The sequence below is a fragment of the Panicum virgatum genome, chromosome 4N (assembly GCF_016808335.1).
Source record: "Panicum virgatum strain AP13 chromosome 4N, P.virgatum_v5, whole genome shotgun sequence".
Classification (NCBI taxonomy): Eukaryota; Viridiplantae; Streptophyta; class Magnoliopsida; order Poales; family Poaceae; genus Panicum; species Panicum virgatum.
This window is the reverse complement of record NC_053148.1, coordinates 17404332-17422326: the sequence shown is the minus strand read 5'-3', so window position 1 is coordinate 17422326 and position 17995 is coordinate 17404332. Positions and strand designations below refer to the sequence as shown.

The 17995-nt window shown below is 47.3% G+C and overlaps 1 protein-coding gene across 1 annotated transcript; it reads right to left on the bottom strand.

The window, feature by feature from the left end:
* Positions 1–15969: 15969 nt before the first annotated feature.
* Positions 15970–17394, bottom strand: LOC120670159 (peroxidase 1-like). The gene is made up of 2 exons (XM_039950221.1): positions 17093–17394; positions 15970–16962 (listed from the first exon to the last, which is right to left on the bottom strand). The coding sequence occupies exons 1-2, from the start codon at positions 17309–17311 to the stop codon at positions 16195–16197; spliced, it is 987 nt and encodes a 328-aa protein (XP_039806155.1). The 5' UTR covers positions 17312–17394; the 3' UTR covers positions 15970–16194.
* Between the last annotated feature and the right edge of the window lie 601 nt (positions 17395–17995).

Here is a 17995-nt window from a genome sequence, read left to right as displayed (position 1 = left end):
CATCCGCCGGCGGTGCGCCGGGCGCGGGAGAGACTCTGCGGCGCGGGAGGAGGCGACGGCGTCTTGGACTCCATCGGCTTCGAGCCCATCAGAGAAACAACGGCCAAGGAAAAAACAAAATCGAGGAGGAAGAACGAACCTGACCTGGTGGCCTTGGCGAGGAGAGCGACGGGATCGATCTGCTGGGGAGGCAGCGGCCTTGGCGATGGAACTGGACGGTCGCGGCCACGGAAAAAAAACACGACCAAGGAGGCGGCGGGACGCAGGCTTGGCGCGGGAAAGAGGCGACGAAGTTTCCTCGACCGCGCGGGAAGTCCAGCGCCGGCGATGCGCAGCCGAATACGCGCGCGGAAAGATGCGCGTGCGGACCGGAAAAATGCCAACTTGCTAAAAATGCCAACCTTATTTCCCAAACTGTTGGAGACAAAATTTTCTTGTTTTGCCAAATTTTCTAGGATGCCAACCTCATTTAGCAAACTCTTGGAGATGCTCTAATTACAATCCAATCTGACCTTTAATCTTTTTAGTATAAAATTATATATGATTAGAACCTATTCCTTTTAAGATTCGGCCATTTATCTAAACTAAAAATTAAGACACTTTACTACCCCTGGATGTAGGTAGGGGCAACCTGCAGGCGGCGGCGGCTGCCAGCTAGGAGGGTTGGGCTGTTGGGAGTGTATTGGAATTCGGAGATTAGGGTTGGAGAGGGGTGGGAGCAACACGTGCGTGCAGCTTGGACCGGGCGGTGGCTTAGCCATATGGTCATGATCACGTGGGGCAGTGTCACGCTTTAAAATATTCAATTGTAGAATATTATAACTTTCAAACTTTGATTGTCCATTGTTTAGGTTTTACCAATAATTTACTGGATTTTTTAAAATTTTATTCTCATTTCTCGTAGAACTTACCTAATTTTAGTAAGCTTCTTGATTTTTTCCACTAAATTGTAATATTTTATTTGAGTTGGTCGTGTCTAATTTATCTCTGAGAATTTTTTTTCGAGAACTTTGGGCACCTAAGAATATTTTTTATGTTTTAATGCAATTTCCGAGTATGCTTGAATTTATTCTAAAACTGGCATATCCTTTCCTCTAAATAAAATAATTGATCTTATTTTTTGTCAAAAAAGGAGTAACAACAAGAAAAATAAATTTTTGATAAATAGATATTGTCTAGAGATAATTAATCTTCAAAGTACTTCATAATATGGATTCTAAGTTCCCGTTGATGGAAAATAATTTATCATAGATATACTACATTTTTTTGCTTGCTTGTATAATATAATATGACAAACATCAATCTCATTAGCTGCTGCTTTCTCAAAGGAAAAATTCCTCACATGCCATTTGTTAAACCCTAAATCCCTTATATGAGAGTGTCCGTGATTGTGGGGGGGGGGGGCATATTGTCGGTGTTTTACCGTCACGTCTACATAGGAATAATCTTAGGTAGATGAATGACCGTGGGAAGTCAGTGATCAAGAACACGATGGTGCAAGCAACAAAAGCGTGTAGATAGGGTCGTGCAGTGCTGCAAGTTGCGTAATACTCTACATCCTATTAGGTGGTTTGTATTGCCTTGAATGCAGATGGTGCACGTAGATGTCATGGAGGGGTCCCTGCCCACCCTAATACAGCCTGGGAGAGCAGGGTTACATGGAAATCCTAGGTCGATACGAGTCTAAGAGTCTTTCATGAGTACTACTCGGGCGGTTTCCTTATATGCCGACTAGTTTAAGGCTACACAACTAGTTACATTACGTATGGTATGAGATATTGCTCATCCCATATACGGTACTGTTTCGCGCCACTGTTGGCATTTTCTAATGTCACTACTAGATTAACCAGCAACGGCGCCAGAAAGCAGCCTCGGTAACAGAACCTCATGAAAGAATCTGCAATCATATGGATATCGCTGTAGCTTTCACCTCAGAGTATTCCAAGAGTTATCGAATCCAAAGAAACGTGAGTATGATATCTAAGGTTCAGGCTCATCCAAGGACACAGCACCGACAAGGTTCAGGCTCATCCAAGGACACAGCACCGACAAGATAAAGGGGAAGAGAGGACTATTCAAAATCAAGGTAAGATCAGACTAAGAATCAACTATAAACGTCGGACGCCGGCTTCGCCTGGTCAAACCAGAACTTCCGACATAGGATTCTATCATGCAATCGAACGTGAAGGATTGCGATGGCATTAAACAGGACTGTCACCACCTACAGACTACCTCTACAAATCGTGGGAGGCACAATAATCGAATGGTAAAGTCTAGCCTAGGCACCACGCCTACACTATCGTTTACTAACTCTAGTCTTGCGCAAGAACATCTGTCTCTATCAGGAGACTTAGACTTGAGCTAACTATTATAATCGATGAACATCACACATAGCTTACGTGAAGAGTCACCTAGGTCTACCGGGGACACCACTAAGCCTCTCTACATAGCCCCTTGGCCACATATCTAGGACCGCGCATCAAAATCCAAGGCAAAGAAAGTAATTGGCTCATCCATACCATTACTTTGGATATATGGTAGCACGATTTTTTTTTTCAAAACCAACGTCATCCACGGACGGTCCTTAAATGGTTCAAGTGGACTATGCCCACGTGATTTCTTTCTCTAGGCCCTACCATTCCGCTCGAATCTCGATACTTCCATTCCACCATAACCAAGGTTGTACAAGGGCGATCAAGGATAACCAAGTAAGTGTGATGACTCTAAACCATTTTTTCCTTTGCTGCAAAGTGATATAAAATATTCTAAGCATGACTTAACATCTAGTCAAGTTGAGTATTCAATTAACTAACATGTGACAAGGACAAAAATAAACAATATTAAGGGAGGGTAATGCATAAAAGTATGTACAAGAATGCAGTAAATAACATAATATAGATATAACTCAATAATACACAAATGAGATAACTAAATTAAATAAATTAAATGGGTACAAAGAATCATGCTTAGCTGCTTGCCTTGATTTTTCTTGGGTTCAACCACGTACTCAACACTGGCAGGTTCAGGCTCAACAAGCTCGGTAGGCTCAACAGGCTTGTTCTCCGACGGTTGGCTCACTATAATGCATGAATGAATGCATGTATTAGAATAATGCCATGTTTGTGCATGAAATGATATGTCATGACCAAAGTATAGTACCACATGTGATGATGCACAATACAAACATAAAGAACACCAATCATGCACATCTAGCACTTAAATAAGAACACCCTAAGCAAGAATTGACAAACAAATTCTAAAAGCAAGAATAAATATGTTATCGCCATAAATTAACAGGGTTAATTAATGTGCCATGAGTGAGTTGGGCTTAATGAAGAAATTGAAGGAGGCTTGCGAATCGGCTCCTGCGTGAGCATTTGGGCCGTGTGGGCCATGTATCCTTAAATTTAGTTCAGTTTGAGTTAGAGATAGAGTCCGATATGGACACATTAGTTTAGATTGTTTTCCAAGTCTCCGGACTATAAATATGTACCCTATGATATTTGTAAAAGCGAAACGTCGTCACGTTTCGCAAACAACAACTCTCGGCACACCGCCACCCCTAATTCTAGTGTTTCATCCAAGTAAGCATCATGCTGCCCTGATCGCTTCTTGCGATCAGGGCAGTGTTGTTCTTACTTTTACCTTGGTATTACTCATACTGAAGCATTTTTGATGGCGAGTAGTGCTAGTTATCCTGATGTTCGTAGCATGGCTTTTAGTAGATCTATCATGCTTTGATTGTTTATCATCTACGAATATCATGTTGTTTCTGTGCAGTCACGTTTTAATCTTATGCTAATTCTTGTTGCATGGAATTAGTTGCACGGAGACAACACCCTGCTTCTTTTTTATCTAGTAGATTTAATCTGTTATGCTTTGTTCTTATACTTAAGAATTGGCGTAATATCTGCTAGTTTGCATTCGAGGCTTTCTCCTCTTGGATCAGTCTTTGTGTAGTGCGGACTTTTTCTTCGAGTTCTGCCAGTTCTTTCTCCAGGAGGCTGAGTCGCCTTGTACTCGCTGAGATATCGGCTTTGGCATCCAGAGTTGCCATTTTCTAGTTTAGCATCTTGCACTTTTCAGCGATGTCGGCTTTCAGAGGGATTTGAGAATGCCTTAGTTCTATCCTCTGTTGTGCTGCTTTCACCTCTGCCCGAAAGAAGGGAAGATGGCCGGCTGGCCAGAGCTTGACCCGAAGTGACTCTAGGAGTTGGGATTCTATCTGCTCGAGGACTTTCTGTATTTCGCTGGAGTCATCAACCAGAGTACTGATTGGAGCAGATAGCAGATTTTTGATGTGTTGAAGCTAATCCGCGAGGTCAATCGGCTGTTGTGGTGGTGGTACCTTCGCTCCAGGGGCGATCAGAACCATCGATGCCGGGTCAAAGGAGAGAAAATCTGAAATGTTGAAGCCCTGTGGAGATATCAGAGTTAGTTTTGGGAGCAAGGTATATCAACAGAGTTATTGGCTAATTTAGAATCGGCTCATGCGATGTTACCTGTTGTGAGGAAGAAGCGATGGTCGGTCCGAGTGTGATCGGCTCAGTTGGGGCAGCGACAGTAGCATCAGCTATGTCAGCTTGTTCATCACGCACCTCTATCGGAGCATCGGGAGTTCCGAGTTGGGCTTCAATCGTCACGTCATCTGTTGCAGTCTCTACGCTACGAATTTCTGCTTGGACGATGGTTGGTTCTTGCTGTTCAGGGATTTCAGTTGTTCCGATATTGACTTCATGAACGGCGGTTCCCTGTTGTGATGGGCTTCCAATGCTAAGGATGTCTTCAGCTGTGTCCTGGAGAAAGGATTACAATCAACCAGAGTATATGTGCATATATAAAAAAAAGGAAAAAACATTCAGGAGATTTCAGAGAGATGAATTACCTGGTTGGTGTTGGAGTCTGATGGACTTGGGGAAGGATGTGATGTCTTCTTGATGACCCGTCTCGTGAAGATCTTCCTTTTCTTAGTTGGGACTCGGGGGGTAGCACTTCCAGAGGTTTGTCTCCGCTTAGAGGCCGACTGGGGTGAGTCTGGCTGAACAGTCATTATCACTTTCTTCATTGGTGGTGATTCCTTGCAAAAGAGAACATTAGGGGCGGTTGAGAGAAAGTGGAATGGCTCCCAGTTATTTGTCATGAGTTCTGGACCATCTTGTTGCTGCAAGCAAGGTGAGCAAGGTTAGCCAAGAGAAATGGGAGAGGGCTTAGAAAGAATAAGAGCACGGGTTCAGTACCTCTTCCTCGGGGATTGCATATTCAGGATCAATTTGCTGCAGTAGAGGGCCTAAAGCTCTTCTGAATACATGAGTTTTCCACATTTCCCACCAAGTGTTAAAACCGATTGATGAGGGAGTAAAGGATAGATCGGCTGGTATTGGAATGTGGAGATTGTCAAACATGCTGTAGCATCTTGAACTAGTAAGATTGTCAGGTAGATCGGCTCTACTCTCCACCAAGTGGTGAATATGGAAGTGGGGATGGACTTGTTCTAGGCTGAATTGCCGAGCTGCTATGAAGGTTGATAGGTTTCATAACCTGGTTTGATGATTCTGTTGGAAGTGCTTAAGCCGACAGGAAGGAAGCCAGGTCGGATCATTAGAGAATATAGATGACGAGTGCTATTGTCATCGGCAAAGCTATCCAGCCAGAAGGTAGATGGATTTTCAAAAGCTTCAGATTCAGTGAATGGAAAGAAGAGGGGATTCTCTAGGCCTTTGTAGAAGACTCTAAACTATTTTGCTGCATATGTTGAGTTCAGTTTACTGCCAGGGAGGCTGAATAGGGCTTGGCCATAGCTGATGCATCTAATTGGTTTGCCATTCTCGTCAGGGAAGGAATTCTTGGCTAAGCTTTGGAAGTTTGGAATCTGATGCTGGAAGTAGAGTTGTGCCCATAACTGTATGAACCACCAAGGGCCTCCAGTTCTGAGTTTCCTTTGGCTGAGCAAGCTAGTTGTCATCAAATGGAGACATATGTATGTTTCTCCGAGGAAAAGCTTGTCCAGGCTGGTGCGGTTGCCATGGGCTAGATGGTAAGCCAAAGGAAGATAATTCTTGGTTGGGGCTAAGGAGGGACCACAAAAGATGAAATGTTCTAACCAAAGATTTAGAAAGGCTGTGTGTTTCTTTTTACCTACTGGACCTCTCGTTTTCATGTGCTGGTTCATGTAAGTGCTCCAGTTTGTGCAGTCTGTTTTAGATGAAAGTTTGAAGGGGACTTCTACCATTCTGTGGGCTGCAGGATCAGGGAATCCAATGTCAATGCCAGTGATCATGGTAACATCTAGCAGAGTAGGGGTCATGGGTCCGTGACCAAAGAGGAAGCAGTTCAGAGCATCGGACTAGAAATAGCCGATGGTCTTCAGAAGGTTTTCATCTTTATCAAGAGGGGATAATGATAGATTGAGTGCATCAGCTATGTTCAGTTCTTGCCACAAGGGCATATAGGCTTCTGCTACTCTGCTATACCATGTAGTCCAGCTTTCGGGTGGATTAGGCCAGGCTCTTAAGCAGTCGGCCCAAGAATTTAAATCAATGCCTTGACTCACGAAAGAGATTCTATTCGTTTCATAGGAGATTAAATCTGTGGGATTTTCATAAGTTCGTGGGCCAAGACAAAAGGATTTGGAATTGGAAGGATGCGGCAGAAGGATGTCTGACACCTGGAGTTCAGAGATTCAGAAATTTACATATGGTGCCATATTTCAGAGTTTAATTTGTTGGAGGCTTAATGAGCTGAAGAAAGTTAAAAGGGCAGGCTGAATATTACCTTCAGGCCACAGATTGCCGCATCGTCGATTGAAGAATTCGTTGTTTGAGCTGCAGAGTCCGCCATGGTTCAGATCTGCTGACTTAGGGTTTGGTCGTTTTGCGGGCTCTAGTTCGAATTATGGATGCTTTGCGAGTCTTTGCTCAAACTTATGGAGCGGGATTCTCGAATTACGCTCGGATTTGGAGTGTCTATTTCGAGTTGGATTCAGAGTGGAAGTGGTGTTCTTTTGTTATGCGGGGTGCTTCCAATTTTGAATTTCGTCGGCTCTTGGATATTAGTAAAGCCTGGTGCGATGCCATCGGCTTTTTTGGGAGGAATCCAAGAAAATGAGTTGAAAGATAAAAGACTTCATTTAAAAGTTGGATTTTTACAAGCAGAAGAGCCGATCTTACAAAGGATGAATCCTTCGGCTACAGTACTACTCCTGTAGTACTACCTACATCTACCGCTCGTAGGTACCTAGTACCTACGGCGCTTGGGGCTTCGCGCCGGTGCGTCTCCATCGTCTCTGTCGTCGCTGTCATCGTCGGTGGCGGCGCTGCTGCCGCCACCGGTCTCGGCGTCGCTGCTCCGACCGCCGCCGCCGCTATGTTCTTCTTCACTGTCCTCTTCGGAGGACCCGAGGAACAGGAAGTTGTTCCCATCCGTCGGGTCATCACCGCTGGAGGAGGAGCCGATCTCCTCTTCCGAGGAGGAATCGGTTCCGTCCCAGGAGAAACCCTCGTCACTGCCGCTCTCCGGTTCCTCCTGGAACAGGATTCGGAGGTCTTCGCCATCGGTTTTGGGCTCGTCGTCCTCAGAGACGATCCCGAAGTCGAACTCCTCTGCATCTCAGTGCAGAGGAGCGAGTGCCTCGTACGCTGCCGTCGGGTCATACGCCGGCATCGGTTCCTGGCTCTCAGAAATAGAGTCGAGGGAGGAGGCGGAGGAGCTTGAAGATGAAGGGGAAGAAGGATAGTCGATGAAGTTGGAGCCGGATGAGGAAGAGATCGCCATGGCTACTGAAGGTTTGGGGTTTTCTGCGCTATTTGGCTTCGGGAAGAAGATGAGTTTGTGGTGAAAGGATTCGATTCGGGGTGAGATTAAATAGTAAAAAAAGTGGAAGACGGATCAGCAGTTTCACATTCTACGAGAAGCCAGTTGCAGAGACGTTGTGTCTTCCATGACGGTTGTTGTGCGTTTTAATGAAGCATCAACAGGAAGGTGAAGCGACTGAGTGATTTTGGAATTATCATTGCCAAAACCAGGGGGCATGTGGTATCGTCATAAATTAACAGGGTTAATTAATGGGCCGCGAGTGAGTTGGGCTTAATGAAGAAATTGAAGGAGGCTTGCGAATCGGCTCCTGCGTGAGCATTTGGGCCGTGTGGGCCATGTATCCTTAGATTTAGTTCAGTTTAAGTTAGAGATAGAGTCCGATATGGACACGTTAGTTTAGATTGTTTTCCAAGTCTCCGGACTATAAATATGTACCCTATGATATTTGTAAAAGAAGAACGTCATCACGTTCTTGCTGCCATGCTGCCCTGATCGCTTCTTGCGATCAGGGCAGCGTTGTTCTTGCTTTTACCTTGGTATTACTCGTATTGAAGCATTTTTGATGGCGAGTAGTGCTAGTTATCCTGATGTTCGTAGCATGGCTTTTAGTAGATCTATCATGCTTTAGTTGTTTATCATCTACGAATATCATGTTGTTTCTGTGCAGTCAGGTTTTAATCTTATGCTAATTCTTGTTGCATGGAATTAGTTGCGCGGAGACAACACCCTGCTTCTTTTTTATCTAGTAGATCTAATCGGTTATGGTTTGTTCTTATACTTAAGAATTGGCGTAATATCTGCTAGTTTAGGCCTTGCAAACGGGTTGGAAGATCCGACGACGTATTAGATGCTCTGCCTTAGTCTTAACAGGGAATTGATCCGGGAATCGGCTTTCGCTTATTCTTAGGCCTCTATTCCGGTTAAGGTTTGGTTGTTTATTATGCTCGCTAGGATGTTCCGATTTAGCAGTGAAGCTTTTACCGTCGTGGATTAGATTAGCTAGATTCAATTGAAGCAGCTTTACAGTTATTTGCTTTATCCATTATCATCTGGATATGCAGATCCAATCTGACACCGGGACTCGATCGGCTCTTTAAAGCCGATGCAAGAGTCATCCCGGGGAGCCGACCACGGCTCGGACTAATATTTACACGTGTTTGTGTATGCAGGCAAATCTTTGCAAGCACGTCCGCCCTTCCTGATCAGGTATAGGTCAAGTGGCACGCCCTGTGTCTTAGAAAGTCGCAGCGTATGCCAGGATTGCGGGCCGTTGACGAGGGAGCAGTGCCTGCCAGCGCCCCGGCGACCTCCCGGCTCTTCGTGTTGCCTGTCGCTACTCACCGGTGGGTTTTGACCGACAACAAAATAATAAAATAAATTGAGCATATAGAGGACATCAAGAAAAACTTATGAGAGTTGGATTTGCACGAAAATTATTTTTCTAAAATTACTTATAAGCATGGCAAATTTCAGCTACTCTAAACAAGATAAATCATAAAACACATGCAAATTTTATTGAACAAATATAAAAAATTACTACAGATACTAGACATGAAAATAAAGCTAACAGAACAGGTTTTACCATTTTAGTATTTTTTTAGTAAAGAGTTATTCGATAAACAATCTTTCAGACAGAGGACAAGTAATCACACTAAAAACTTTGCAAACATTGGAGACACAGCGCAACAAGTAGCACCACTGCAAAGAAAATTTCGCAAGTAATATAAAAAATTTAGTTTGATATTTTTAGAGCAGTATATAATTAACTAAGTATTTTATTTACTTTTACAACATTAATGCATTATTAAATTTACAAATAAGTAACATGAAAAACAATAAATACTAACCAGAGGAATCCAACAAATCAAGTCTCACATTTTTTTGAGATCTACAGGATTTTATATGCATTTTGCAAAATTCAGCACGTACAAGTATCACAAAAACCTGCTAGCAAACAGATCCACTGACCCACCCCTACCCCAAGCCGCCGACGGGTGGGGGCCAGAGTCGAGGAGGGGCCTAGGTCAGCCCAAAGGCAGCCACTAGCCAGATCCCGTGGCCAGAACGTAGCCAGATCCCGTGGCCAGAACGTCGCCCATGCGCGTCCGGCGGCGGCGGACAGCGAGCAATGAAGCAGGGTGAGCAGGGAACGTGGGCGTAGGCGCGCGCACGGCGCGTTCCCCGGTGCGGCGAAGCTCACCGGCGGCTCGAGCGGCGGGGAGAGGCGGCATACGGGCGGTGTGGCAAGCTCTGGCGGTGGCGGGCGGACACCGGCGGCGGAAGCCCTGCGCGGCAAATCGGTAGAGTAGAGGGAGGGGATGCTCCCTGCGCGACAAATTGGAGGGAGGCCGACCCAGGAAGGAGAAATCGACAGCGGCGCGGGCAAGCTTGGTGGCGGCGCCAATGGTGGAGAAAGGACATTTGGAAGCTAGGGTTTGGAAGCAAGGGGCCGGCCTCGCTTAAATGGAGCGAGGAGAGAGGCGAGCAGCCGATGGGCATGGGCGACTCGGCAGCCGGCCACGGTGGCCAACCAGTGGCCGCCAAGGGGGCGCCGCCGCCCCTGCTGCCCAATGGGCAAGGAGGCGCAAGGAAGGGGGAGGGGTGGCTGACAACCGGGCCCGGGCGAGTTGGAACAACGGTTGGTTCAAAATTTGAATTCAAGGTTTTTCGGGTTCTAAAATCACAAAAGTTTTACTGGAGCTAGATAAAATCATAAAAATTATTTTTCAAGAAGAATCACTCAAAAAGAATTTGCATATTGGTCGTAGAAAAATAAAAATTTGACTATTTTTGAGTTTTCCAAAAAAAATTATGGCTCGGTTCAAAAGTCATAAATTACTAAAATATATTTTAAATTTTACATTTGAAATCAAGTATTTAAATAAAAAATTTTGGGGCACAGTTGCATAACAAAAATTGAACTTACTTCACAAGCATTCAATTTAAACTAAGCACAAAATTAAATAAATGCATGCAAACACATGCACATGATGCTTCATTATGCTTGATGATGCTCATGATGCTGTTAATGAAATATTAAATATGGTTTTAACATTTGGGTCGTGACAGGTTAGTGGAGAGCCAGATGAAATGTTTCAAATTACAAAGTCTTCGCACACAGCAGTGCCTTTATGTTGTAGCTTCCCGAAACTACATGGTAATGAGAGCCATTGTATACAACTTAAACCGCTTGTGGCTTCATCACGTTTGGTGTTTTTTGTTGACATTGTTGTAATTCAGTTTCTTTATTATCACCATTTAATTTTCTTGATGTCAGACATGATTCCATCCTACTATTTTACTTGCAGGTCAAATGGATGAAGCCACAAGCGGGATTTACTTCCTATGAGGATTTTGGAGTAAGCAGGGCTGCTTTTGGGCAGCAGAACTTAGTGCTGCTGTGAGTTTAGTCGTGTTACAGAGAAGTCCAGTACTTTTATATCGCTTCGCCTCCTGTCAGTGAATGTTTAGACAAATTCGAAATACCGTGTTGGCTCATAATGTGAACTGCGTACCCGGTTTATCATGCCCAGTTCTCTACCTCTGCATTCCATTTGCGTTGCTGCTTGGTAGAATCCATATTGCTGTTTGGAACGATGCCATATTGCTTTTGGGAAATATACATTTTTCCGACGTGCCATCTATTCTGACCATGGGAATATTGTGTTGCTGCTTGGTAGAATCCTCTAAATTTGACATGGTTTTTCTGTACCAATGTACTTCCTCCGTCCCATTTTATTAGCATTCCAAGAGTTCAAAAGAGAAAATAGTAGAAGAAGCAAATGACGCTTCTGCCCCTGTGGTGGGTGAGATGGGGGATGCCGCCGCACCTCCCGCCGTCGATGCCGCCACCACTCCCGGTGACGCCGGCGTCGCCACACCGCGGGCCGCTGCTGCCGCACCTCCCAGGGAGGCCTCCCAGCGTGGCGGCCGGAGCTGGAAGGGAAGGAGGGCAGCTCGGCAGGCCCACGCGCGCGGCCAGAGCGGGAAGGGAGGACGGAAGGGCGGCGGACCCGCGCGGCAGCCGTAGCGGGAGGAGAAGAGGGCGGCTGCTCGACCCCGGCCGCCCTGCGCCTCTGCTGGTGCTGGCCCGGCCACCGCGGTGAGGTCCCATGTATCCGTAGGCATGGCCGTCGCTGGCCCAGCCGCCGCGCGCTCGCCGCCGCCACGCGGAGGGGGCATCGGCTCTGGAGCCCCGCGGCCGGCGTGGGCCGCCTCCGCCCCGCCGCGCTCGCCGGGCACCTCCGCGATGCCGCCGCTACCGCGCTGCCCGCGTCCCCTGCTTGCCCTGCTCGCGCCAGCGCCGGTCGCTGCGGCACCGCGGAGAACGGAGCGCGCGCAGAGGAGGGCCGGCGTCCGTGGGATGGAGGGTGCTCGCCGGCGGTGGGAGTATGGTAGGGGGCCATGGAGGTGGAGGAGCAAGGCGCGGCCGTGCGAAGTGGCGTGAAGTGCGGCCGGGCGGAGCTGCGGGCGGCGCACGGCGACGTGCGGTGCGCGGCTGGGCAGAGCGGCGTGCCGCACCGGCGGCCGGCCGGCGAGGAGGGCGTGGCGGGAGGGGAAGAGGGCGGTGCAGCGGCTGGAGAGGGAGGGGAGGAGGGCGGCGCGACCCGGCGGCCGGAGCGGAAGTGGAGGCGAGCGCCGCCGCGGCCGGAATGGCAGGGAAGGAAGGCGGCTTGGCCGGGCGGCCAGAGCGGCATGAGAGGAGGGTGGCTTGGCCCAGCTACCGGAGCGGGAGGGGAGGCGGGCGCCGCCGCAACGTCGACCGGAGCAGCAGGAGAGGAGGATGGTGCGGCGTTCGGAGCGGGAAGGGGCGGCGGCGAACGGGCAGGCCAGCAGGTGGGAAGGCCTGGAGGGGATTGAGATGGATGTGGGACCCACGCTCTAGAAATGCTTATATTGTGGCAAAAATTTTGAATCCTTGAAGTGCTAATATAGTGGGACGGAGGGAGTACTATTCAAGGTATATCCTTTGATCCTAATCTCCCCACGATTGGGGGGAGAATTTCTTTTTGTATAGTTGCTGCTTAGATCCCACTGTACTGAACATTCTGTCGATAGAGACCTACTATTTTCCGAATTCATAGCGCGGCCTGCATCGATTGGACATTGTTTCAGACAGTTAGATGCTTGCCTCTATTTGGAATCCTGAGATGCATGTGTTATCTTTGGATTTTCTGGCGATAGTGATTCCAAAATTTTCCCCTGTCCTGAGAGAAAGAAGATCCACTGCGGTTGGGCTCCCTGCCTTTGAGTCACACGTCACTGACGTGTGGGTTGCACCATGATGGGACCCATACATCAGTGACTCCCTTCCCTTGAGTCACACGTCATTGACGTGTGGGCTCCACCATGATGGGACCCAATGCAGAGGATGAACGGCAGTTGAGCGGCGAAAAGCAGCCAGACAGACAGGGTTCACCAAACCGGTGGGAACCGATCCGATTTGACCGGTTACCGGTCAAACCAGTCCGGCCCGGTTTCGGTTTGGGCCGGTACCAAACCGGCCCAAATTCAAAAAATGGAAAATTCCTAAAAAAATTCCTAAAAATACTTCAAGGTGCGACGAATCTAATAGTGTCAAATTTTCTCAAAAATTCGTTCATTTAGTATAGTTTGCGGGGATTTGAAGTTAAACAAAAAATGTGCATATAAAAGTATATAAATACAATGTAAAAATAGTACATAAGAGGGTTAGAGGGTTCATTTATGCTAAAATATGTTATACAAACATTTATTTAGTATACTTTGCGGGCATTTGAATTTAAACCAATAAAGAAAAAAAATTTGAACGGTTACCAGTCAAACCGACCGGTTGACCGGTCGGAACCGGTTGAATATGCGATTTTGAATTTGAATTTGAATTTGACCGGTTTCCATCCAAACTGGTCCGGTATACCGGTACCGGACTCCGCCGGTTTGACCGGACCGGTTGAAAAATTAAACCCTGGTGAGAACACATCACAAGGGACCGTGCCTCTTAGCCGCGTGCGCCCCGCCGTTCTGATTTGATTTACTCCCTCCGTTCCAAAATAAATATAATTCTAGTACTAAACACGCAAATTAATACTAGATGTAAAATTATCAAAATACCATTTGTCTTTTGTGGTGAGTGAATGAGGTGTTAATTTTCTTTTGTGAGAATTTTTCAAAAACTGATTTGTCTTTTGTGATAGATAGATTAAAGTTAATATTTTTTGTACGACAAATTTTGAACTTTAAAATTGTATTTATTCGCAGGAACAGCCGCGCACGTCGCGCCAATCCAAGATCCTTACAGAATTTTTTTAAAAAAGGAGAATCTGGCCACACGCGAGCCACGACGCGTGGCATCGGCGATGACTTGTCCCGCAAACGGGAACGGACAACAGAGGGAGGAAGGCGGCTGGCCGGCGCTGATGGGCACGGCGTCGGTGCACAAGAGCTGTGAGCTGGCGCAAGGCGTGCGGCGCCATCAAGGACTCCGCCACCGTGGGGCTCGCCAAGGTGAATGGCGGCAACGGCCGCGAGCGCAAGGTCGCAAGGACCTCGACGTCGCCGTGGTCAAGGCCACCGCCCAAGTCGAGCGACAGCCCAAGGAGCGCCACTTCGCCGGTGAAATTAAAGATTCTCTCTCTGTGAGCCCAGGGTGGCACCCCTAGCGACCATCGATGTCCATTGTTCCTTCCAATTGCTCGCTGTCCCTGCAGTGATCTTTGCCTCCCGCCCGCTCGCCGATGTACTGCGTCCACGCGCTCACTAGATGACTAGCCAAGAGCCACAACTGGGTGGTACGTCATCCTGCCACCATTGCCAGGGCCGGATCCATGTTGGCCCATGTGGATACGGCCGCACCCTGGCCCAAAACGAAAATCAATTGTTACCATCAATTTTTCACCATTTTAGCACCCCCTCTGGTCCAAAACACAGCACCGGCCCACAGCCCCGCAGGTATCCCAGCCCACACACCTGAGCAACCAGGCGTATTTTCTTATTTTTTTTACTTTTTTGAAAAAATAATTGCGTCGGATGAAATTTTGCAAAAATAGCACTCACCGGATGAAACTACCGTAGTCAACGGCGGCGTGCTCACCGGCGTTTTCGTCACCATCTTGGAGATCCAGTGATTCGGCAAGCACTCTTCTCCTTTGCACCGACACGTGTTCGGGTACGTGGAGGCTGTAAGTGTGCGTGTCCTTCCGGACCTAGCTTGTGGTTTTTGCTTTTTTTTAGGGTGAACTTGTAAGCTGGTTTATATAATATATAAAGTATAAAAAATGATTGAGCCCGCCGTAGCAGTAAACAGGGCCAATTCTGCCTCTTGCTTCCCTGGCTTAAAAACCAACTCAATGATTTCTGAAAATTTTGCCTTTTGTAGCGATTTCTTAATTCATGAGTATCTAGTTTCATTTGGTTTCTACCCCAAATCTGTTGCAAAGATTAAGTTACAAGAACTATATTTGAAGCTCCAAACATGATTTGATCTTCAATAATTCCCTAAAATAATGGAAAATTCGCTGACACTGCAATTAGTGAACTCTCCTATATTAGGGAATTAAATTGAAGATCATGGCTCCACCCTCTTTTATGAAGATCTCTGTTTTTTTTCAGGCGTCTCAGATCAATGTAATCGGTGATGCCTACAGGGCGTTGAGGGAGCTGTTTCTTATTGGGCCGGGCCGTGGAGTTACTAATTGGGCCATGAAGTATGACTCCGAAAGCAGTTATGTGGGCCGCAGCACTGGTGCTACCAGGCTCAAATCTAGTGTAGTGTGATACAGTTATGAAGGCATTGTTTTGATTACTAGCTCACTGCTAGAGGAAAATACGTGCAGTATATAGAGCAAAGTTATATTGTGGAACTTCTTTCAAATGTGAATGTGTTGAATGCACGGCAACTCAGAAAAACAACAACTCTCTTTTCTGTTTTCACGAAGTAGTAGGTACGTAAATGTAAAATAAAACATCGCACTAGTTTTTGTTGGTTTCGTTTAATACAACCATGATGTGGCGTTTTCTTTTGAACCCCCATCTTTGTTTTGCAACAAGTTTGTGTACATAATTTGATAGGTGATGGGATCATGGGAATTGTTTCCATTATTATTATTAAAATGGTAATAATTTATAGCACAAAGTACGTGTGCTTATTAAATCGCTGGCTCTTCTATAGAATCTTAGATATACCAACTCGCCGTTGCATATGTGATATATAACGTGTTTACACTCTAGTTTATCTACCACTTATTTGACGGGCAAAAACCATTGACACTATTCATAGGAAGAATGAATTTACAACAACAATCAACGCAATACAGTGATTAATAACGCACAAAACGAGAAAGCCATCGCCCTATCATCTCGTGCAGTTACAACTAAAAATCATGGCTTTAGCAAGAAGCTGATACTCTAGTTGACGATGTAGCACTTCTTCCTGATCTCGCCCTGGGCACCGGTGAGCACGCCGACGTTACCCATCTTGATCATGGACTCACTGAAGTCCTTGAAGAACACGTCATCGAACTTGCCGGTGGCAATGCGCTGGACGTACTCCCTGGTGGTGGCGTCGGTGAGGAGCGCGGCGTCGGACTGGAAGAGCCCCCGGCGCTTGGCGACATGGCGGTAGTAGCTGGTGTCGAAGGTCTTGTAGCTGCCAGGGTCCATCTCGGACAGCATGGCCTTGTCGTCGACGCTCTTGCAGCGCGTCCTCAGCCTGTCGGCGTACTCGCTGTCGAGGGTTGGGTCGGCGCTGTAGGCGCTGCTGAAGTTGTAGAGCCGATAGGCGTACGACGGGCAGTGCGCCGTGCCGAGGGTGTGCGCGCCGGAGAGGACGACGAGGTCCTTCAGGTCGAGGCCCTTGGAGGCGAAGATCTTGGTCAGCAGCGGGACGTCCCCGTTGGCGGGCGGCAGCTGGTCGGCCGCCTCCGTGGCGCTGGACACGCTGCCGTCTCTCCTCCCCAGCGCGACGGGCCAGAAGGGGCCCTTGGCAAGCACGACGGCGTCACGCGCCATGAGGGTGAGGACGTCGGCGCAGGAGACGGTGTTGGGGCAGGCAGCCTCGAGCTTGGCCTTCACCCTGTCCACGGAACTAAATCCCCGGAGGCTCTTGTTGGGCTTGGCGTCCCTCTCGGCCAGGTTGCCCTCCGTGGAGCTGAGCAGGACAGACGCATCACAGCCCTGCAATTTTGAGTTGCAAGCACAATGTTTCTGTCAGTTCTGAATTTCTGTGGTGATGGACCAGTGGTACGGTGCAGACCTCAAGAATGTACACTGGGCAGGCAATAGTACATGTAAGTATGTAACTTACCCTGACGAAACAGTCGTGGAAGTGGAGCCTGAGTAGCGGGCCAGCGAGACTGGGCGCGGCGGAGGTGATCTTCTCCATCTCCTCTCGGACGATGGCCTCCACGTTGGGGCATGTCTTGCTGTAGTAGCCGACCTCCAGCTGCGCCGCCGCCGGCGAGCTTCCTGCAAGCAGCAGGAGGGCCACAGGAAACACCAGCAGCACACAAAGCTTGATCGCCATGACCAACTGATTGCTCAGATTGTTTATGGCGGATCAAACAAAAATGCTTTAACTTGCAAGTGATCAAACAAGCAAGGCTGCAATGTGGATGGATGGACATGTCCTCCCATCTCCGTGCATTTATACAGGTACTCCGAAGGCCGAAGCCTTAATGGTTACCAGGACTTGCGTGTGGTGTGGCTTGACAACCTGTTCCTGCGTCCGCAAGCCATGTGATGCTAACTGCCATCTCAAGTTCTCAACAGATAATCGCCTCCACAGAAGGAAGAAAAGAAAAACGCACGTCCTGAATGGAGAGGTGTTGACGCTTGGCTCCAAGCGAGCAGCAGGTCAATCCGAAGATAAGAGGCGGAGATAATAGACGGCGCGGCGCGGCGCTGATGAAGGCCTCGCCAGTTCACGGCCGCGTCGACCGTAACATGGCTCGTATCTACACCGTGAGAAGCCAGCCACACCCCAGCAGGCAATTATCCGTCGGCAAGTTATTATATTTACATATATACAAATATAACTGAGGGATTATATATATATATATATATATATATATATATATATATATATATATATATATATATATATATATATATATATATATATATATATATATATATATATATATATATATATATATATATAACCCATGTGACTCGCCAATGATTTGGGCTGTAGGTGAATATGATAGTG

What these genes read in the sequence shown, in the direction of transcription:
- LOC120670159 (XM_039950221.1), bottom strand. Translation starts at nt 17,311, where the DNA reads ATGGCGATCAAGCTTTGTGTGCTGCTGGTGTTTCCTGTGGCCCTCCTG. An exon ending in TCCACGACTGTTTCGTCAGG is followed by an intron (nt 16,963 to 17,092) that starts GTAAGTTACATA and finishes TCAAAATTGCAG; the next exon opens with GGCTGTGATGCGTCTGTCCT.